Source organism: Sapajus apella, unplaced genomic scaffold (genome assembly GCF_009761245.1).
Source record: "Sapajus apella isolate SASKATOON/1434 unplaced genomic scaffold, GSC_monkey_1.0 scaffold4, whole genome shotgun sequence".
Classification (NCBI taxonomy): Eukaryota; Metazoa; Chordata; class Mammalia; order Primates; family Cebidae; genus Sapajus; species Sapajus apella.
The window spans coordinates 29926293-29950688 of NW_022436944.1; the positions used below are offsets into that span (position 1 = coordinate 29926293).

The following is a 24396-nucleotide window of genomic DNA, read 5'->3' on the forward strand; positions in this document are numbered from 1 at the left end:
CTCTGGATTATACTAAAAGAGAGACAGGGACCACTGATAATAGTATATAATATTAATCAGACTTGGCTTCTTTTTCTCCAGCTTCATTAGAAGCTGGACTCTTGTTGGTTTTGTTTTGTCTATTTTCTGCAGTCCGTTTTCTCTTTGCTCCTCTTTTCCATTTTTTTATACCATATTATACGTACGTGTGTGTGTGTGTGTGTGTGTGTGTGTGTGTTTTAATAGCAGCAGGGTCTCACCATGTTGCCCAGACTGGTCTTGAACTCCTGGGCTCAGGCAGTCCTTGCCTTTTCTCCCAATGTGTTGGGATTACAGTATGAGCCACTGCACCTGGCCTTTTTTTTTTTGTTTTTTGTTTTTAGACAAGGTTTTGCTCTGTCACCGGAGTTCAGGGACACAATCTCTGTTTACTGCAACCTCAGCCTCCTAGGCCCAAGCGATACTCCCAGGTATCCTACCCCTTAAGTGTGGGGCATACATAATGACTTTCTTCTGAAGGGTACACTATGGAAAGTGTCAGAAGAGTAACTTTACAGAGGTGAAACCTGACAAAACACTACCTCAGCCAAGTGATTTAGGTCAACATCATGGTGATTAATTATGTTGATAGTATGTACTATTGATATGAGGTGATAAAAAAGGCATATTACCTCTCCTTTCTTTACAAATCCCATAATCCCTTGTCTAGTCATGACAAAATCATCATACAGATCCCACTGAGGGACCTGTTAGAAAATACCTGATCAGTATTTCTCAAAACTCCTGCGGTCATCAAAAACCTGGAGAGTCCAAGAAACTGTCACAGCCAAAAGGAGCTTAGGAAGACATGATGACTAAATGTAACATTGTATCCTGGATGGACTCCTAGAACAGAAGAAGGTCATTAGGCAAAAAGTAAGAAAATTCAGGCGGGTCTTGGTGACTCATGCCTGTAATCCTAGCACTTTGGGTAGTGAGGCTGGTGGATCACCTGAGGTCAGGAGTTCGAGACCAGCATGGCCAACATGCCGAAATCTTGTCTTTACTAAAAACACAAAAATTAGTTGGGTGTGGTGGCAGACGCCTGTAATCATAGCTACTCTTGACTGTTGAGGCAGGGGAATCACTTTAACCTGGGAGGTGGAGGTTGCAGTGAACTGAGATGGTGTCACTGTATTCCACCTGGGTAACAGAGCAAGACTCGGTCCCAAAAAAAAAAAAAAAAAAGGAAAATTGAAATAAAGTATGGCTCTTGTTAGTGTATCAGTATTGCTTTATTGTAACAAATGTACCATACTAATATAATATGTTAATTATAGGAGTAACTAGATGTGAAGCATTTAGGAATTCTCTATACTATCTTCATAAATTTTTTAAAAAAATAATTTAAAGTTTCTTTAAAAAGTTTATTTAAAAATTAAACAGTTAACACTGTATCAATCCGTACACAGAAATGGTTAGAGGACCATTAACCGCCAACAGATATGAAAAGAGTACTATACTGTCAGGAACACAGTAAAAGCAAATGCAGGGAGCAGGTACTATAATAAGGAAAAGAAGCCACTCCAAGCTGTGTCTTGTAGTGTTCCTCTAGTACCTTCCTTTTACAAAGCCTAATACCACAGCAGATGGCAAAAGATAAATGTTTACAGGGTCCAGCTTCAGTATGAAAAAGCAGGGCAAATAAGGGTGGATTTGGAAATGAGAGACAATAAATTGATAGTGGAACAGGCATCTAATGGGAATGAATTAAATTAATAAAGGGCATAAGGATTGAAAAGAAAAGATGCTTAGGGGAGACCTCTAGGTAATACTTCCAGGTAAGAAACACAGGGAAAAAAATAACTGAAAGAAAAGGAAAAAAAAAATTGTTAAGAGAGTTTCAAGAAATGTCTATTGCATTTAGCAACATTGGTGTCACTGGTGAGTTTGGTGAAGCAGCAGCCATAGAATGAGTTTGTGTATGAATGAATGAAATTGATAGGAATAGATATAGTGACTGCTAACAATTTTTTTCCAATGATCCTTGGCCCCAAAGGTGAGATATAGATAAAATTATAGCAAGTATTAACTTTGTAAAATACAGTTTGTAGTGTTCCTCTAGTATCTAGGGGCAGGGAGTGGTATGTTAATTGACGAATGTAAGCTCCATCAGGGCAAGAATGTTTGTCTTTTGTTAATTACTGTATTGTCAGTACCTGAAATAGTTCCAGATATGTTCAGCATATTTGTTGCATGATTAAGAAATACTTGAGTATTTCAGTAGAGGGAGAATTTGAATATATGGCATTTCCCAGAAGTATTTTTGTGCAAGATTTCTGAGGAAGTAGGAGAGTATCAACGAAGGTATGCAGAATGAAGGTTAAAATATTCAGCATTGGCATTATTATTGTACGAACCACTAAAGCAATTTTTAAAACATTATCTAGGTGTGGTGGCTCATGCCTTTAATCCCAGCATTTTGGAAGGCCAAGGTGGGCGAATGTTGGAAATAGATGCTCAGTGCCGCAAAGAAAAATTAGTACTGAGATCTTTCAGCAACACAAATTTTACTTCCTGGACTGCAGGAAGGGTACTCTTGCTAGCCATTGTGTCACAAGAGTACAAAGAACAAAGGAAAACACACAAATTTATTTCTTACACATTTGGGGCCGTCCGTACTGCTGTGTCTGATCTCCACTGGCTGGAGCCAGACCTCACAATATAAACTAAAACCCAATTGGCTAACAACTTAAAACTTTTCTAAACAGGTAAAAGCAATGGAGAGCTGGGACGTGTCTTTCAGAACAGATATCTTGGTTAAAGTACAAGGACGTAGAATATACTACATGCCCGTAAGCGTGGCACATCCAACAGCTACATGGATAGGACTTAAAAAAGTTATTAGCACGCTTATTCTAACAAGAAAGAAACTTTAAAAAGGAAGTTTTCTACTTCCCATAGAGGATCATTTGAGGTCAGTAGTATGAGATCAGCCTGGACTCACACATGGTGAAACTCGTCTCTTCTGAAAATATAAAAATTAACTGGGCGTGGTGGCAGGGTCTGTAATTTTAGCTACTCAGGAGGTTGACAGGAGACTCGCTTGAACCCAGGAGGCAGATGCTCCAGTGCACCGAGATTGTGCCACTACACTCCATCTTGGGCGACAAAGCAATACTCTGTCTCAAACAAAAGGAAAAGTTACCTTTATACCTTTTTATGTAAACTTATGTTTTACTCTTTGAACTTTTTTTAATCACTAAGAAGAAATTTTAAAGTTTCTTTTGGTTAGGGATTATATTTATTTGTAGTAGTGATTGTTTTCTGTAAAGCAAAATAAACCTGAATTGAATGTAATCTTTTTTAATCTTTATATTCAGTCTACAAATAAGAAACCTCGAAAATCTCCAGGTGAGAAGAGCAGAATTGAAGCTGGAATTAGAGGAACAGGCCGTGGAAGAGCTAATGGGCACCCTCAACAGAATGGCGAAGGGGAGCCTGTCACATTATTTGAGGTGGTGAAACTGGGGAAAAGTGCAATGCAGGTAAATTTTAAGTTTTTATTTCACATATAAAGCAATACAGTTAACAACCTGTGTGGAATCAGTTAATGTATATATTGGCATCTTATATACCCCTGTTGAATATGTAAGAAACCTTTTGGTTTATCCTGAAAGGTTTTTATTTTGGTTTGTTTTGTGAAAAGTGTCAGGAAAGGTACTTTGTTTAACAGTAAGATGTACTTTTGTTTAAATTGTACTAAGTAAAAAGATCTGCTGGAAGCTACCCAAGATAATTTTTATTGTCGTGATGTATTTTTGAATTTTGAATCAGATTTTGAATCTGATTTAGTATAAGTAACACATGTGTCTCACAGAATATTTGAAAGAAGAAAGGATGCCAGGTGCGGTGGCTCACGCCTGTAATCCCAGGACTTTGGGAGGCTGAGGCAGGTGGATCACGATGTCAGGAGTTTGAGACCAGCCTGGCCAACTGGTAAAACCCCATCTCTACTTTAAAAAAAAAAAAAAAAAAAAAAAAAAATTAGGTGGGCATGGTGGTACACGCCTGTGAGGCTGAGGCACGAGAATTGCTTGAACCCGGGAGGCAGAGGTTGCAGTAAGCCGAGATCATACCACTGCACTCCAGCCTGGGCAATAGAGTGAGACTCCGTCTCAAAAAATAATAATAAAAATAAAAAGGATATTAAAAAAGTATTCTTAAATAGTCAATTAGGAATAACCAGAATTATTTCATGGTTATTTTGTGTATGAATGTGACCATTTATAACTTCCTTACTCTCTTATCTCTTCTCATTTATTCCTCAAATTTTAAGTATTCTGCAGTAGCATCATTCATACTAATGCATTATTAAGAGTGAACCAAAATTATTTTTCTTTAGTGTGTCAATATTTCTATCATTGTATAAAATGTGTTTATTATTTATGTTTACATCTACATATTTTAAAATTTTTAAATGCAATTATTTGGCTAACGGGTGTTTTTAAACTGTGAGATACATAAATACTGTGTTTCTTTCCCAAAAATTGTACTAGTTCACCTTTCACAAGAAGTGTACACGAGAATTGCTTGAACCCAGGAGACGGAGGTTGCAGTGAGCTCAGATTGTGTCACTGTACTCCAGCCTGGGTGACAGAGCAAGACTCCATCGTATTTAAAAAAAAAAAAAAAAAAACCTTTTAAGTAATTGTGAAACAGAATTACTGTTAGAACTAGAACAGGCAACTTTTCATTAGTATACTTTCTATTATATTTTTAATGTATATTTCTTTTTGAAGCCCTTAAGGGTGTTTAGTGTTTCTTTCCTTTTATGTGTGTTACCAGATTGATGTGTTGTGTTCAAGAGTCTTGGAATTTGTGGGGTCAGGGAAGGAGATGGATTTGTGGGATGATGCTAAATGGTGAAACATGTATTCAAGTTCCAGTTGTACCCAAAGCAATAGATGACAACATGTAAATTATATAAGTTTAATATAAAAATAGATTTGTGACCTTTTGTCATTAAGCTTGACAATTTATTCATTGTGCTTTTTTTTCCGAGACAGTCTCCCTCTGTTGTGCAGATTGGGGTGCAGTGGCATGATCTTGGCTCACTGAAACTTCACCTCCCGGGTTCAAGCGATTCTCATGCCTCAGCCTCCCAAACAGCTGGGATTATAGGTGTGGGCCAGCACGCCCAACTAATGTTTGTATTTTTAGAAGAGATGGGGTTTTACCATGTTGGCCAGGCTGGTGTGGAACTGCTGACCTCAAGTGATTCACTAACCTCTGCCTTTCAGAGTGCTGAGATTACAGGCATGAGCCACCATGCCGAGCCTCATTATACTTTAATAGAAGAATTGTTAACAAGCTACAGAAGAATTAATTTAAAAGACCTGTTCTGTTGCTTCCCACCTTTAGGTAGAAAAACAAGCAGAAAAATGTATTTTTATGTAAAATTTCGGTAATTGCATTTTAGGTATTTTGCTTTTTTTCCCCTCCTTCTTTAGAAGGAGTATTGCTCTGTCAGCAGGAGTGTTGCTCTGTACAGTGGTGGTGCAACCTCTGCCTCCCTGGTTCCTGCCTCAGCCTCCCAACTATCTGAGACTACAAGCTTGCACCATCACACCCAGCTAATTTTTGTATTTTTAGTAGAGATAGGGTTTTACCACGTTGGCCAGGATGGTCACAATCTCCTGACCTTTTGATCCGCCCAGCTCGGCTTTTCAAAGTGCTGGGATTACAGGTGTGAGTCACCGTTCCGAGCTTTGCTTCCTTTTTTTTTTTTTTTTTAAATGTAAGACTTTATTTTATCAGGTATTTGTTTATGTAAAAATACTTTTCATGCATATTGTATTAAAGCTTAATGCCAGCCCTTATTTAATATGAGCAAATTGTTATCATCATCTATATTTGAAATAAAACATTGACCAAAGGAAGCGTTTTCAGTTTTATTCACAGTATATTCTATTCTTCATCCACATTACTGTTTTCTAATTATACTTTTTTATATTGTGTCTCTTCTGCTGAAACTTTATTTTTTTTTTTTAAGAAAAAGTCTCACTCTGTTGCCGAGGCTGAAGTGCAGTGGACGGTCTCAGCACACTGCAACTTCTGCCTCCCAGGTTCAAGCGATTCTCCTGCCTCAACCTCCGAAGTAGCTGGGATTACAGGCACCTGCCACCATGCCCAGCTCATTTTCTTTTTTTCCATGTATTTTTAGTATAGACGAGATTTCACCATGTTGACCAGGCTGGTCTCAAACTCCTGACCTCAAGTAATCTGCCTGCCTCAGCCTCCAAAAGTGCTGGGATTACAGGCATGAGTTACTGCTCCCAGCTGTCTTCTGCTGAAACTTTTTGGTCCTCATTTTCTAAAAGATAATGATTAGTAGTCAGGACACTGGTACCTTCCATAATTTAGTTTTAACCCACCTTTCAACTTCGTCTCACTGTTCTTCTCTTGAAATCTGCTTCATTTTATTTTTACTTTACTGTAATTTTCTTATATTTTTACTAGCGATATTTAAAATAATTTACAAACTTTTATAAGTTTTTTTGATGTGGAATAATTTACAAACTTTTGTAAGTTTTTTTGATGTGGCAGTCTGTTGTGCACATTTTTTTTCTATGAATTTACCTTCTTAGTTTTATTATTTGTGCAGTAACTCCTAAAATACCTGGATCATGATTTATTTAACTAGATTTTGTTTTAAACTGTTTGCAGTATTATCGTATTATTAAAAATAGTACTACTTTAGGCTGGGTACGGTGGCTTACGCCGGTAATCCCAGCACTTGTGGAGGCCGAGGCGGGTGGATCACGAGGTCAAGAGATCGAGACCATCCTGGTCAACATGGTGAAACCCCATCTCTACTAAAACTACAAAAAATTAGCTGGGCATGGTGACGCGTGCCTGTAATCCCAGCTACTCAGGAGGCTGAGGCAGGAGAATTGCCTGAACCCAGGAGGCGGAGGTTGGGGTGAGCCGAGATCGTGCCATTGCACTCCAGCCTGGGTAACAAGAGCGAAACTCCGTCTCAAAAAAAAAGAAAATTACAAAAAATAATTAGCCAGGTATAGTGGCGCATGCTTGTAATCTCAGCAACTTGAGGCTGAGACAGGAGAATTGCTTCAACTGGGAGGCAGAGGTTACAATGAGCTGAGATCGTGCCACTGCACTCCAGTGTGGTGGACAGAAGAAGACTCTATCTCTGATTGATTGATTGATTGATTGATTGATAGAGAGATAGATAATACAAGCAGACATCAGTGTTTTAGAAATGAAGTATTTCTGTTGTTTGTATGGAAGAAAACTACAAAGTGATGAACAGGATAGAGTTAGGACAGAGAAGCAAATACTTACAGCCAGGGGTTTGACTTTTGAGTGTTAAAGTGCTTCCTGAAGAATAGGATAATAGAATCAGACTTAGTACATGAAGCCAAGGCCTAATGGGAATCTCCCTATTTGTAAAGCAGGCTGAAAGAAAGTGCCAATAGCTACTACATAGGCTTATGTTTAGAGTAATCATTTATCTCAAGTTGCCTTTGAGACTCTCTGTTTGTGCTTGTTGTTCATGTATTTATTATTAAGGACTCCTTTAATATTCAGAAGGGTAGTAGTTTGCATAGAAATTTATATTAAAACACTACTTACAGGAAATCAAAAGCTGAGGAAAGGGTGAAGACAGACATAATTTTTATAACTGACACCTGAATTGAAATGTCTATTCATTTGGTTGGTGACTGGGTGGGTGAAAATTCCCAATGTTGTCTTAGGGAAGAGTCTGAAAATTCCCACTATTGTCTTAGGGAACCCACATATGATCTGGTTCTGCCATGCAGGTAATCACAGAAACATTAGAGGGGAGTAATAAATAATAAGTATGTTGAAGATGCTAGAGGGACGAAAGAAGAAATTCTGTCTTGCACAAAATAGGAAACAGATGAAACAAGATACGAAAAAGGAGCAGTCTTGAAAATTGAAAATTCTTAAAGTAAAATAATCAATACATTATGTTACTAAGGAAGAATACTACATTAGGTGCCATGAGAGGGAGAATTCAATTATTGGCATTTATTAGACATTCACTTAGAATGTAACCCAGAGAAATAAGGAGGTAAGAAAACATGAAAGAGGTATTTAAAGACTTTGCTATGAATCGAAGGGCTCCAAAATATGCCAGGGGAAGAGACCAGAGGTAAGAAAAGAGATAAAGGGTTTATTTATTTATTTATTTATTTGCAACTTTTAGTTTAAGTTCAGGGGTACATGTGCAGGGTGTGTACGTTTTTTACATAGGTAAATGTGTGCCATGGTGGTTTGCTGCACAGATCATTCTTATCACGTAGGTATTCAGCTCAGCATCCGTTAGCTATTTTTTCTGATGCTCCCCCCTCCCACTCCCCACCCTCCGACAGGCCAGTGTGTTTAGGTGTTCTCATCTGTTGGGGGAAGCAGCAAAGGAGAAAGGACTTACAGAGTGCCTGCATAAACTGATTATGAGTAACATATAAATTGGGAACAACAAACCGTGGCAAACTGCAGGAGGCCTCTGCGGAGGCAAACTTCTTCATGCCTCATGTTCCGGGTGTGGGGTGACATAGGCTCTGTTACCATAAACACTGTGCTCAAGGACGTAACACCCCTTCGTAGCACTAAGACGTAACCAGACTTGTAGGCTCCTTGTAAGGCCCATGCTCCACTAGCTGCACATAGATAATAGGCTAAAGATAATCACATGTTTTTGTTTTGTGAAACTCCCAAACTTCCACTGTTACCAGTGTTTAGAATGACACACCAGTTTCATCTCACTGATTCAGTTTTGGCTCACTGATTCACCCCACCATCATGTTATCCTCTCCCCACCATCACTCTACCACCTACCCTATAAATCAAAGTGATGGTAACTAGTAAATACTGTGGGAAATCAAAGTTCGGGGCCTTCACTGCCTCCACTACAAGTTCATGGCCCCTTGGTCCACTTTCATTCTTAATCTATCTTTTTCTCATTTCTTTGCTGCCACAAAACTTGGGTTACCCAGAGGTGATGGGGCTGGTTCACTACATTTTGGTGTCCAATGTGTGGAGCTCCCTACGTGATCAATCAGCTCCTACTTATAAGTAAGAACATGCAGTTTTTGATTATCTGTTTCTGCATTAGTTTGCTGAGGATAATGGCTTTCATCAGCATCTGTGCAAAGGATGTGATCTCGTTCCTTTTTTTTTTTTTTAAAGACAGAGTCTCACTCTGTTGCTCAGGCTGGAGTGCAGTGGCATGAGACATGATCTCAGCTCAGGGCAACCTCCACCTCCTGGGTTCAAGCGATCCTTCCACCTCAGCCTTCCAAGTTTATGGGATTATAGATACATGCCACCATGCCCAGCTCACTGGGCATAATAAAATCATATTTTTATTTTTAGTAGATACAGGGTTTTGCCATGTTGTCCTGGGCTGGTATTGAAATCCTGGATTTAAGTGATCCTCCTGCTTCAACCTTCAAAAGTACTGAGGTTACGGGATTGAGCCAACACCCACGTGGCCCAATCTCATTCATTTTAATGGCTGCATAGTATTCCATGGTGTATATATACCACATTTTCTTTAGTCTGTGAGTGTTGGGCATTTGGGTTCATTTTATGTCTTTGCTGTTGTGAATAGTGCTGCAGTTAACATACATGTACATTTATCTTTGTAATAGAATGATTTATATTCCTTTGAGTATATACTCGGTAATGGGATTGCTGGGTCAAGTGGTATTTCTGCCTTTAGTTCTTTGAGGAATCACCACACTGTCTTAGATACAGTGTTTGAAGAGATAAGTTTGGAGAAATTTTCATATTTCCTTTGTTCCAAAGTTTGTTCTCAAGAGTAAGCAAGGTAAGTGAAAATAATTACATAGATGTAAATAGTATAGTATAACTGAAATATTAAGGAAATCTTGAAAGATTTCATCAAGGAATGTCTGATCCTTTTCTTTATAATGCAGTTAATGTTGAAATACACAGTGTTTTAACACAGTAAAGTCTGCTGGTAAATTGTATTACACGTGGAAGAATAAAAAGGTGCTTTTTAAAAGTTTGTATTAAAGAAGAAATATACAGAGTTGTAATGTGAATATTAGTGAAAGAAATGTTAGTGAAAATGTTGGAGCCAGCTAAAGCATTACTTGTATAGATTTGTCATCTTAAGGGCATTGATGCTAAGCAAAAGCTAAAGAAACTAGAAAAAAGAAAAACAGCAAACCTTATGTTACTGTAAGGAAAGGAATAATAAAGGTAGAAATGGAAATAAAATCGAAAGGTTAAAGAAGGTCAACTAAACCCAGATATTTAAATTCAATAAAATTTTAAGACCAGCAGGTTTTATCTTAGGAATACCAAGATGGTTTAATATTAGAAAACCTTTTACTATAATGTACCAAATAATCATATTTGAGGAGGAAAAACACTTGTACTTACCTGAAGTGATGTAAGAAGTTTAGAAAAATTATGTGACAAAATACAACTACTAGTTTTTTGGTTTTTTTTTTTTTTTTTTTTTCCCAATAGAGATGGGGTTTCGCCCTGTTGGCCAAGCTGGTCTTGAACTCCTGGCCTCAAGTCACCCACCCACCTTGGCCTCCCAAAATGCTGGGATTACAGGCGTGAGCCACCATGCCTGGCCAATAGTTTTTATAAACAGAAACTTTGATAAATTAGGAGCAAGAGGGAACTTTTTTAGCTTTGTAAAGTTTATCTCCCCCAAACCTACAGCTCAGATTATGTCATTTTTAGCAGTCAAATTTAGATATATTCCTAGGATACAAACATTATCACTGCTGTTCAATACTAGAACACCTAACCAATGTATTGAAAAAAAAAAAGAAAGAAAGAAGAGCTATAGCAATTGGAAAGCAAGATGCAAAAATATCCATATTGGAAGAGGATATAATTGTGTTGAAAGAGAAACTGTAGACTAATGAGAGTGTAAACTAATGAGAGTGTTGAGCAACGTTCCTGGATAGAAAATTAAAATTGAAAAAATCAATAGCCTACTGTGTGGCCTTAATAACCAATTAGAACAAGTAATTGGAAACAAGAGCATATTCAAAATAGAAGCAAAATCAATGAAGCACAAAAGAAAAATCTAATAAAAAATTTTGGTGGAACAAAATTAAATACTATTTTAAAAACCCATCATATTGAGAGGTGTGACCATACCAATATTCAGCAAGGATAGAACCAGCTAGTGGATATACAGATCTTTGTATAGATTCTCCTTTGGAGAATATTTTAGTAATATTAAGAAGAGTTGAATGACCGACTATCCTGTTTTCATTCATTCAGTAAATATTTAATGAGTGTTTATGCTGTGGAAACCACTTTTCTCTTCTTTACTAAGAATATAACATTGAGGAAAACCAATTCAATTCCTAGATATAACATCTGGATAAAATTTTTTTACATGTATATAAAAGGCATGTATAGTAATGAATATTTATTCATTGCTTTGTTTATACTAGCAAAAGAAAAAGTAAAAATTCCAAATTTCTGTAGTAAACAGGATAATTGATAAAATGTGGCATATTTAAACTCTGAATTTTTTTTTTTTTTTTAAGATGTAGTCTCACTCTGTCGCCCAGACCGGGGTGCAGTGGCATGGTCTCAGCTCACTGCAACCTCTGCCTCCCAGGTTCCAGTGATTTTTGTGCCTCAGCCTCCTAAGTAGCTGAGATTCTAGCATGCGCCACCATGCTTGGCTAATTTCTTTGCATTTTTAGTAAAGACGAGGTTTTCCTTTGTTGGCCAAGCTGGTCTTGAACTACTGGCCTCAAGCAGTTTGCCTGCTGGGATTACAGATGTGAGCCTCCTACCTGGCCTGAAATTCTTTACTGCATTTAAAATGAGTAAACTAGAGTTCTGGGTACCACTATGGATAAATTTTAAAAATGGGTTTTAAGGGTCCAATGAGTATTGCAGAGTGATGCATAACACATGATGCTACAGTACTTAAAAAGTATGAACATATGCTTGAGGTTATTTAACATCATGTTTTTTATATTGATTACTTTTTGAAAAGATAAGGGGAAAAGGATAGGACCACAGAGGTTTATATGATATACAGGTATACCTCAGAAATACTGTGGGTTTGGTTCCAGTGAGTCATACAAACTTTTTGGCTTCCTAGTACATATACAAGTTATATTTACCCTATAATGTATTGTGTGTACAATATCATTATATCTGGAAAAGCCAATGTTCATACCTTAATTTAAAATGTTTTTTTTAAATGTTAAGGATCATCTGAGCCTCCAGTGAGTCATAATCTTTTTGTTAGTATGAAGTCTAGTCATAATCTTTTTGTTAGTATGAAGTCTTGCCTTGCGTTGATAGCTGCTAACTGATCAAGGTGGTGGTTGCTGAAGTATGGGGTGCCTGTGGCAGTTTTCTAAAACAAGACAACAATGAAGCTTCTGCGTCAGTTGACTCTTCCTTTCATGAAAGATTTCTCTGTAGCATGCAGTGCTGTTTGATAGCATTCTACCAGAGAACTTTTTTTTCAAAATTGGAGGCAGTCCTCTGAAACCCGGTCACTGCTTTATTATATAAATTTATGTCATATTCAGAATCCTTTGTTGCCATTTCAACAATGTTCACAGTGTCTTCACCAGGAGTAGGAGTTTGGTAGGCAGTAGCAGAAGACGTTTCTTAATTTAGAAACAGGAAATGCAAAGATAAAATCTTATTTTCCGACCATAGAGGACATAAGATGCCCTTGTAAAAGTAGATCTGAGAGACTGCATTCTGTCCATTGAATGTTTTGACTTTTTCTGAAATTGATGGCATTTTAAAAATGACTTGTTTTTTATTTTTATTTTTGGAAATGCCTTTCTGGGAGCAATTTAGATGATGATTTGGTGATCCAGTAAGGGTGGAATCAGACCAATTAAAGGCTTTTTTTGTTTTGTTTTGTTTAATAAACATTGATCCATTAGGGACCTAGTGAATATTCAAATGTTTTGAAGGTTAGTGAGAATGGAGAGGAAGTGACAGATTCTGCAAATATTAAGGCTCTGAAATGATTCTGAAAGATGAGAAAGAGGAGCAAATCTAAGGTGATCCCTAGTTTGACTTGGTTGTATTTACTGAAAGAAAGTTTGTGGGAATGTAAGTATTGGAGGATGGCTGTGAGAGTAGTTTGGACATTCTGACTTTTAGATCTGTGACACTAAATACATGTTGAATTTTGGAACTTTCAAGCTATATATTTAGTCTAAGTGATACTTTTTGCTTTAGTAGTTATGAGTTAGTAAGCACTTAAGTGAATTTCTGTAATCCGTCTGCATTTTCATTTTGTACACCTAGATATCAACTAAAAAAGTTAGATTGTAGGGGCATGATGGCTTAGTCCTGTAATCCAAGCACTTTGAGAGGCTGAGGCGGGCAGCTCTCTGGAGCCCAGGAGTTTGAGACAAGCCTGGGCAACATGGCAAAACCTGGTCTCAACCAAAATACAAAAAGTAGCCAGGTATGGTAGCATGTGCCTGTAGTCCCAGCTACTCAGGAGTCTGAGGTGTGAGAATCACCTGAGCTTGGAAAGTCAGGATTGTAGTGAGCCATCATTGTGCCATTGCGCTTTAGCCTGGGCAACGGGAGTGAAACTCTGTCTTAAAAAAAAAAAAAAAAGAAAAAAAGAAAAAAAAGAAAAGAAAGTTGAACTATTTGTTTATTCATTCAACAAAAATTCCAAGCTAACTGGGTTAGGCACAAGGTCTACAATATTAATTAAACTTACCTCACCCTTATCTTCATGGACTTTCCAATCTTGGAAACAGAAATCATTTCTATTAATCAAATGATCTATTAATATACAATTACAAACTGTTGATTAATACTAAGCAAACTTTCTTTGGTCTTAGTGTAGTGATAACAACAGCTTATGTAAATAAGGAACTAGTGTTAGCCTAAAAATTAAGTATACCTAGTGAGATAATTTGGCCTTCTGTTTGCTTTTGACAACTGACTTTGAAGGTGAAACTATTTTTGTCCATTTAAATATGATTGGGCAAGAGGTAGATGTCTTAGAGATTATGATCATTCTCTCCCTTAGAGAATACGCTTTGTTCTAGTGTCAAATAAAAGTATGGACTTTTATGGTGACATTGGTTTCTTCCAGCCTCCGAATTATAAATGGATTAGATGCCAGTCGCTTTGTGTCATCAAACAGAGAGGAGTTCAAGGAAAAAGGAAAGCAGCTGTGGGTTTATTTAAATTCCACCTGTTAATTTGTAAGTGTTAGAACTGACAGTAACGTAGTAACTGGCATAGGACTTATATGCATTTCTGAGCTGTTAAGAGAGTGGATAAAAGTGTTTTAATAATTTTCTGATGGTCATTGAGTGAAAGCTTGAAAGTTTCAAGAAGTATTAAAATGGCCCAGGAATGTCTAAGGATTGTAATTATAAACAAATGATACTGAGACATTAGATGAGAGGACACATATATTATTAATTACAATAAAACTTTATGACAAATATGAGGAGAGCACATAGAAAGAAATACTATAATGAAATTAAGGAGTAAAATTTTATGGAACTAAGCACATATAAGTACTTGAATGGAATTAATACATGAGTGTGTAATGCAATAAATGTGTTATTAGCTATAACTGCTACAGTGCAAAATGTTGGGTATGGAATTTAAAATTGTATAATATTCTAAATGTTTAGAGTTTTTGCCTGAAGGTAAAATTGGAAAACTGAAAATAACAGTTGTTTAAACAAGGTTGACGTTTATTTCTTTTATATGGAAAAGATCATAGATATGTGGTCTTACACATGGGGACCAGTAGATTGTGAAATAATTGAAATTCTTAATATTTTAATAATCATTAAAGTATATTTTATTGTAATTTTAGCAGTATACCTTTTGATGTTTTTCGAAACCAGATTTTCTATTTAAAAAAGGAAGAAGCTGCTAAAGCAACACAATGGGAGACAGCCGACTTTAGGTCTTTATTCCAAGCTCCCTCTGGATATCCTTCTGTGCTATCTAGTTGTCATTTCTCTTTCCTGACCCTGGTGAGCAATCTGGGCCTAATGCTTCTTAGTACTGGTGAGGGCCAGACATCTTGCACCTAATGTATACCATAAACAAGTTAATGTGCTGTGAGGTGGTGGGGGGGGGCAGAGTGAGCACACTGCAGTCTCAGGCACTGGACTTTTGAGAGGACCTGTTTGAGTTTGTATCCCTTATTTCTGAAAAGACATGTGGGAGTGACCAGAGCATGGTGACCTTTATTGAGCATACATTTTTGGATGTTGATTGCCTGTCTAATGTTACCCAGCTGTGTTAAAAAGTATATTTAAAGGCCCGCTAGTGCAGCCAGGTATCATTGTGTTGGTGGGTGAACCTAGTGAGCATCCGCAATTTGGAAAAGGAAGACCTGAGCCAATGATAACAATACTCTTGACACAAATTATTATTGCCAGGTTGTCTGTGCCTTTGAACTCAGACAAAGAAGCTGAGCTGCCAGTGGCTTTTTTGTGACTCTTAACTGGCTCCATTCTAAGTACATGATGGTTGTGCAGTATAAGCAGTGCAACATCTATACCAAGTTGTAGCAGAAAATTTTTCAGAAGACTCTGCAGTGGACATTGCTGGGCCCTGCCTATTTTGAGAGGAGGGCTAAAGATAAATTACTCTTAGGCCTGTGGCAGCCCCAAAATGCAGTAGTGTGAAGAGTCCTTCTGCTGGTAATCTCTATGTGGAGAAGAAATTCCCACGTGCTTGTACACACCATGAAATATTTGGCAATTAACCTTAGCGTTGTCATTATAGTGGTCCTGGTAATCATTGTTGGTGGCAGTTTAGTTCTGGTGATCACCATCAGGAGAAAGTTGGGGAAATATAAGAAGATAGAGATCAGGGATTGAAGGGTTTGAATATTTGGGCAAGTGTATTAGTTTGTTCTCACATGGCTATCAGGAAATACTTGAGACAGTAATTTATAAAGAAAAGAGATTTGATTGACTTGCAGTTCTGCATGGCCGCGGAGGCCCCAGGAAACTTATAGTCATGGTAGAAGGCACCTCTTTATAGGGCGGCAGGAGAGAGGAGTGCTAGCAGGGGAAATGCCAGATGCTTATAAAACCATCAGATCTTGTGAGGACTCAACATCATGAGAACAACATGGGGGAAACTGTCTTCATGATTCAGTTACCTCCCACCGGGTCTGTCCCCCAACACCTGGGGATAATGGGAATTACAATTCAAGTTGAGATTTGGGTAAGGGCATAGCCAAACTTTGTTGGCAAGCATAGGTCTGTGGTAGGGAAGATATGAAGGGAGGGTTCAGGATCAATTCAGAGTGAAACTCTTGAACTCAGCAAAGGTAGGTATAAGAGGTCTCCATTGAATGATGTCTTTGATAGTATGTAAAATAAAAGTTTAAGATGATACCCCAGGGTTATTTCAAAGTGATAGAATACTTTTTGAAGGTTTAATTAGTTTACATGAGGAACAGTGCTTTTCCTTCTTGCATCTAATTTTTAAAATTATCTGTCTCTGTTTACAAATGGAAATATTTGGCATCTTCATCCTGAATTCTACTTTATAGCTATCATCTTGTTGAAAAGAAAGTTTCACTTTATTCAAACTTGCACAATAGCCATATTTATTGTCTGTTACACTACCAATACATATGTTGGTACTTCTTACTTAACAGATAATTTTTTTTTTTTCCAATTAGAGATGGAGTTTCAGTGTTGTCCAGGCTGGTCTCGAACTTCTGGGTTCAAGTGATCCTCTCACCTGAGCCTCTTGAGTAGCTGGGACTACAGGTGTATATTGCTACCACACTCAGCCCAGGGAATCTTGTTTTTTTCTGCTTAAACAATTTTTTTCTTTCTTTTTTTTTTTCTTTTGGAAAAGAGACCCTGTCCACATACTGTCAGTATTTATTCTGCAGGTCACACTCATTAAAGCTATTAGTAATATTTTATTATGTAAAAATGTTTTGTACATATTTTGTCTTTGATAATTTTGCTTGTTAATTAATTTTACTTTCTTATTATAACAAATCTAATGAAATTTAATAAAACACAGGGAAGGCATAAAGTAAAAGATAGAGTTTGAATTTCAGTAAGATTATGCAAACAAAACAAAACAAAACACCCAGTCAAAACGAATACAGCTTTTTGGGGGAATTCTCGTGAGAGGTTGTGCATCGTCAGATAGAATAAATGAAACTTCACAGATAACTAATTGGATAAATGAAATAGTTACATTAATTAATGAACTATCAAACCAGGGCACATATTTTGAACTGATTAATTAATTTGATCCTCAGAAATTCTCAGGTTTTATAACCCATGGTATTCTCTACAATTATATTTTTATAAAGCTAGCATCATCGATCCCCTTTAGTGATTCAGCCGAATTACCTTTATTCCCCTTCATTTTTTATACTCTACAGTTACAGCTCATCACCTTGTGCATGTCTTAGGCCAGTATTTGGAACTGGTCCAGGATGTTTTATAATAAGTCCTGGTCACATGAATAACTTTTAGGTTATCTGAGCATAAACGTGGGAGAATGCTAAATATAAACTGCATTTTGCCCAGTCTTTTTGTTTTTAGTCTTGTAATATTTGAATTGTCTTCTGTTTCTCAGAGATACATGTATATTTATTTTATTTATTTTTATATTTTTGAGATGGAGTCTCACTCTTTCTGTTGTCCAGACTGGAGTGCAGTGGCACAATCTCAGTTCACTGCAACCTCTGGCTCCCAGGTGCAAGTGATTCTCTTTCCTCAGCCTCCATAGTAGATGGGTTTATAGGCGTGCACCACCACATCTGGCTATTTTTTGTATTTTTATTTATTGATTATTTTTATTTTTTGAGACAGAGTCTTGCTCTGTCTCTCAGGCCAGATTCAGGTGATTCTCCTTCTTCAGCCTCCTGAGTAGCTTGGGATGACCGATGCCTGCCCCCAGGCCCAGCTAATTTTTGTCTTTTTAGTAGAGACAGGGTCTCACCATGTTGGCTAGGTTGGTCTTGAACTCCTGACGTCAAGTGATCCACCTACCTTGGCCTTTCAAAGTGCTGGGAGTACAGGCATGAGCCACTACACCTGGCCTTTGTTGGTGGTGGTGGTGTTTCTGTCTGTCGTCCAGGCTGGGGTACAGTCTCAGCTCACTGCAGGCTTCGCCTCCTGGGTTCAAGTGATTCTCCTGCCTGGTCTGTTTGTGTTTTTTTGTTTGTTTGGTTTTTTGAGATGGAGTCTTGCTCTGTCAACCAGGCTGGAGTACAATGGTGTGGTCTTGGCTTACTGCAACATCTATCTCCCAGATTCAGGCGATTCTCCTGCCTTAGCTTCCCAAGTAGCTGGGATTACAAGCACCCGCCACCATATCCGGCTAAATTTTGTATTTTTAGTAGAGACAGCGTTTCATTATGTTGGCCAGGCTGGTCTTGAACTCCTGACCTCGTGATCTGCCCACCTTTGCCTTCCAAAGTGCTGGGATTACAGGTGTGAACCACTACATCTGGCCTATTTTAGTTTTAAAAAGCCATTTAAGGCTGGGCATGATAGTGCATGCCTGTAATCCTAGCACTTTGGGAGGCTGAGGCAGGCCAGATCATCTGAGGTCAGGGGTTGGAGACCAGCCTAACCAATGTGGTAAAACTCTGTCTCTACTAAAAGTAAAAAAAAATTAGCTGGGCACGGCTGCGCATGCGTGTAATCCCAGCTACTTGGGAGGCTGAGGCAGGAGAATCGCTTGAACCTGAGAGGCAGAGATTGCAGTGAACAGAGATTGTGCCAGTGCACTACAACCTGGGCAACGAGACCAAAACTCCATCTCAAAAAAAAAAAAAAAAAAAAAGCCAGTCAAATATATCACTGGCAGATTGTGTACCAACTTTAGTGACACTAATGTTCATAAGTTCTGATAACCTACTACCATCGGGACCAGTCACTGTGTTAAGAATTTTTTATGAGGAAAAGATGTTAACATAAAAAGTATTGGATAGATTTTAAATCTTCCTTGGGCTTGATTAATCTTTACTCTTACTTTGACCTGATAATTATAGACCATTTTTTGTTTTGTTTTTGAGACAGAGTTTTGCTCTTGTCCGCCAGGGTAGAGTGCAATGGCGTAATCTCTGCTCACTGCAACCTCTGCACTACCGGGTTCAAGTGATTCTCCTGCCTCAGCCTCCCGAGTAGCAGGGATTACAAGGGCCCACCACCATGCCCGGCTAATTTTTGTATTTTTAGTAGAGGTGGGGTTTCACCACGTTGGCCAGGCTGGTCTTGAACTCCTGACCTCAGGTGATCCACCCACCTCAGCCTCCCAAAGTGCTGTGATTACAAGCGTGAGCCACCGCACCCAGCCTGGCTCATTTTTCTTTTTAAGTAGTTTAGTTCTGGTTTCCCTTTATTTTCCTAGAATGAAAAGTAATACATAGAATATACAGAATGTTTTAGGTCAAAAACCTACACATTGCTTTTTGTTTGTAGTTGTTTTTTTGAGACGGAGTTTCACTTTCATTACACAGACTGCAGTACAAATGATGCAATCTTAGCCCCTTCTAACCTTCACCTCCAGGTTCAAGTGATTCTCCTGCCTCGGTCCCTGAGTAGCTGGGATTACAGGCATCTGCCACCATGCCGGCCAATTTTTTTATTTTTAGTAGAGAAAGGGTTTCACCATGGTGGCCAGGCTAGTCTCATACTCCTGACCTCAGGTAATCCGTCTACCTTGGCCTCGTGAAGAGCTGAGATTATAGACATGAGCCGTCGCGCCCTGCCTAAAATTGCTTTTTTCATTTCCTAGCTGTTTGAAAATCCTCAGATGATAGATTAATATTTACTTAAGAGTGTTTTTGTTTTGTTTTGTTTTGTTTTTGTTTTTTGTTTTTTTTTTTTAAAACAAAGTCTCTGAAATTACCTTTGGTATTTTTACCTGTCTTAAATGAGTCTAGCAGCTACATTTATTGTTAACATGCTGTTAAAAAATACACTTTAAATCAAGAGCTTATCATGATAGACAATTTCTCGTTTATGTAACCATCCAATACCAGAGTTAGTGGTAGATATCTTCTCTTCATAGGATGATTCAGGTATCTAAGCCCCTTCCATTTTCTGGCTCTTCTTACCCCTAGAGCCTTCATGTTGTTTGCATTCATTTGGTTGGAAGGGGCGAGAGAAAGAGAAGCAGTGTCTACTTCTTAGAAGCCTTTGGTCCCTCTATTTACATTCCACTGATGGGAACTTACCACATATTCAGGTGAGCTAAGTAATGTATTCCATGGCTGGATGCTTGCTTCCCCATGTTAGTGCATACAGATTTGTCACACTGCAATTATTTTTAGGTAATTAGAAGGCATGCAGTAAATATTTTGCTTTTACCTAGTTTCTCCAAAACACAGTAGATTATAAAAGCTGCTGATGAGTGGTAAGATGAGAGCATTCACTGCCTTCAAATTACTTAGAGCTAGAGCCTTGAAGGAAGTTAGAAACTTTAATTAGGAATTTTCTCAGCCTCTGTTCAGTTACACTCAAAGGTATCTACTGTTCTTCATGAGTTTAGCTTTTAGCAAATATATTGATACTGTTTTTCTGTACGTGCTGATTTCAAACATACGGTTTTAAATTAACATGGTGTTTTAGATAATATTAAGTCCCTTCATAATTTCTGCTAAATTATTTTCCAAAGGCTTTATCCCTATATATGTAGAATTTTATACAGATTATCTAGGGCAGATCAAGTAAGTAAAGAGATGACTAGTGTTTGTGATTATGATAGTCCTATGTATTTGTGTGTGTGAGTGTATATATATATATATATATATATATGTATACATAAACATACAGGATTATGCATTTACTAGTTTTATTTAAGTAATGTTTAGGAAAAATGGACTTTGTGTATTTACATCATTTATGTTATCGTTTATAGTTGTTTAAATACACGAAATACGGTGCTTTTTACCAGTTTCATTTTCAAAGAGGGAACCTAACTTATTTAGTGCTCCTAGCCAAATTACCCTGCACATACTCTGAGTAAGAATTGAAATACAGAAAATATTGCATGAATAAAGCTATATCCAGGTACAAATGAGATTTCTTAAAAATCCTTCCTCAGTAAATTTGGGTTGAATATGCTTGTGCAGTTTCTCATGTACACTAGCTTTAATCATATATAAAGCAGAATCCTTTCAAAAAACTAATTCACAATTTGTTTCCAAACTACTAAAGGAAACTGAATGTATGTTGATGGAATTTCTCACCATTTGCTAGGTTTTTTCCTTGCTTTTGAGATAGGAAGACCAAAGAGATTTGTTTTCTGACAGTGAGGACCTTTGATCTCAGTACAGGATTTCTTAATCTGGAGCGATTGCCAGAATTCTTGGAGAACATGAACACAGATGGGGAGAGTGACTAAAAAAAAATTGAATTATTTATTTTTTATTTATTCGAGTCTCACTCTGTTGCCCAGGCTAGAGTGCAGTGGTACCATCTCAGCTCACTGTATTCAAGTAATTTTCCTGCCTCAACCTCCTTAGCGACTGAGATTAGAGGCGTCCACCACTGTAACTGGATAATTTTTGGTTTTCATTTGTTTGTTTTGAGACAGAATCTTGGTCTGTCGCCTAGGCTGGAGTGCCGTGGCACGACCTCGGCTCACTATAACGTCTGCCTCCTGGGTTCCAATGATTCTTCTGCCTTAGCCTTCCCAGTAGCTGGGATTACAGGTGCGTGCCACCATACCCGGGAATTTTTTGTATTTTTAATAGAGACTAGGTTTTACCATGTTGGCCACGCTGGTCTTGAACTCCTGACCTCAGGTGATCCACCGACCTTGGCCTCCCAGAATGCTGGGATTATAGATCTGAGCCACTGCTCCTGGCCTGGAATTGATTTAAAAGAGGTAAGTGAGAAAACTGATCTAGGACAGGTAAAAGAATTGTCAAGGCATTGAAGATGAAACTTGTAGCTGTTCCAGTTTATATAATCATTTGATATTTCTCCTAAAGCTCTGTAACCCAGATATTAATAATGTCAGGTTACGCTTCAGCAAAAAGAACAAGAATGTGAGTTGTGATTGGTTCCAGGAACTCCTTTCAGTAGTTGTAGTTCATTGAGTGTCCTGGATTACTTAAAACAAGACAGAGTAATATGGCATGCATAGTCTTAGAAAATGTTTATGATGTCATGCTGTTTGCAGCATCATTGGGCTAGGATATGAATGCCTCTTAGCTGGATGTGGAGAGGGCCTGAAAAAACATACTCAAGAAAACTAAAAGCCTCATATCCAATATTAAAACTTCTTCCTTCACCTGTCACTCAGAGAGGCTTGCCTTGGTATATTCCTTGCTAGCTTCTCATTAGACCTACAGAAGTAGAAATTGTGGATTGAAAGATATTGGATGTATCTTCAATAAGAATATCAAAATGCGTCAGCATTGTGGCATGAATTAGGATAGAGAACACTATGAACCAAGAAACAACGTTTCAGTGACTAGGCAACAAAGGAGGTGACTTACTAGGTTGATCTATCACAAGGTGGAGGAGTGGTGGCAGCAGTCCTGGCAAGGGTCCTAAAAGCTGATCAGTCTTTTGAATACTGATAGAAACAGGATGGCTTGGATGTGACAGTAGCTAGGAAACAGCCATTATCATAAAGTACCAAAAAAGGAAGTACTATAATATTATAGGTTACTGGGAGAGCTGCCAAGTCTCAGATAAGGGCCAAGGAGGTTTTGTGAACTGGTTGAATGTATAGAAGAATTTTACAGTGTGAACTACTAGCTCATTGTTTTCAGTCCAGATATTTTTAGTGGAAATAATCTTGAAGGAAGATCAGTGGAAGAATAAATCAGGAGAATAAAACCAAGAGCGGTATGGTATTTTAGAGTACTAGGACAGGACAGCGTTGTGCTTTTAATGGTTGTTGATGATACACATTACATGGTCATTTAAAAAGTTTTATTGGCTCAAGTGTTTAGAATAAATTGGCTTTAAAATTGGACAGTTGTATTGGCTCTCCAACTGTTTTTTTTTTTGTTTTGTTTTGTTTTTTGCTTTGAATGACATGTAGCTGACCGCTAGTTAATCTGTAGTGGGGAAAATACTATTAGAAGACAAAGTTGTCATTTATATGGGATGGTCTTGGGCAAGTCACTAAACATCTTCCACTTCCCTAGTTTCCTTGTAATTGATTTTCTGTCTAATTCGGCTTTTTTTTTTTTTTTCCTTGAGACAGTGTCTCACTCTGTTGCTCAGGCTGGAGTGCCATGGCACAATCTCAGCTCACTGCAACCTTTGCCTGGGTTCAAGTGATTCTTGTGCCCCAGCCTCCTGAGTACGTGGGATTACAGTCATGCACCACCATGCCTGGCTAATTTTTGTATTTTTAGTAGTGACAGGGTTTGACCATATTGGCCAGGCTGGTCTTTAACTCCTGACCTTAGGTCATCCACCCTTCTTGGCCTCCCAAAGTGCTAGGATTACAGGCATGAGCCATCACACCCGGCCCTAATTATGTTTCTTGTGAGAATCAAGTTAGGCCGATTTATGTCAGTATATTCTATAATTTTGTTTTTTGAGATGGAGTCTTGTTCTATCACTCAGGCTGGAGTGCAGTGGCGTGATCTCAGTTCACTGCAACCTCTGCCTCCTGGGTTCAAGCGATTCTCGTGCCTCAGCCTCCCAAGTAGCTGGGATTATAGGCGCCTGTCACCACTCCCAGCTAATTTTTTGTGTTTTTAGTAGAGATGGGTTTTCTCCATGTTGGCCAGGATGGTCTCGATCTCCTGACCTCTTTATCTGCCTGCCTGGGCCTCCCAAAGTACTGGGATTATAGGCGTGAGCCACTGTGCCCGGCCCTGTACAAATTATTTTAATTGTACTTGGGCTTATTATAACATTCAAAAAATTCATGATAAATTCTGCCCAGTTTCAGTGGACTTAACGTGGTTCTGATTTTGTAGGTTTTCTATTATTTTGTACTTGTAGATACTGAGTTCTAGAATACATCATGTTAAAATTTAACTTAAAACTAGAAAAAAGTTAGAATGGAAAGGATTGCGAATGGTCCTGTTTTGAGTCAGGCAATACATTTTTAAGCATATGCAATACCCCCGATTCCAAATTAATATTTTTTATTTAATGTCTTTTTTTTTTTTTTTGGTGACAAGAGTCTTGCTCTGTCTTCAGGCTGGAGTACAGTGGAGCAATCTCGGCTTACTGCAACTTCCGCCTCAGCCTCCCCAGTAGCTCAGACCACAGGTGCGTGCCACCACACCTGGCTAATTTTTGTGTTTTTAGTAGAGACCAGGTTTCACCATTTTGGTCAGGATGGCCTCGATCTTGTGACCTCGTGATCCACCTACCTAAGCCTCCCAAAGTGCTGGGATTACAGGTGTGAGCCACCATGCCCGGC

At 38.1% G+C, this 24396-nt stretch overlaps 1 protein-coding gene across 3 annotated transcripts in view; it reads left to right on the forward strand.

The window, feature by feature from the left end:
- STAG1 (stromal antigen 1) overlaps nucleotides 1-24396 on the forward strand; it is a 405253-nt gene that overhangs the window by 134685 nt on the left and 246172 nt on the right. For 2 of the 3 annotated variants that reach the window (XM_032265673.1, XM_032265683.1), the window contains one exon: nucleotides 3342-3506. In XM_032265673.1, the coding sequence (XP_032121564.1) occupies nucleotides 3342-3506 (165 nt within the window). Of the gene's footprint in view, nucleotides 1-3341; nucleotides 3507-24396 lie in introns of those variants that run through there. The other variant, XM_032265691.1, reaches the window with a different exon arrangement.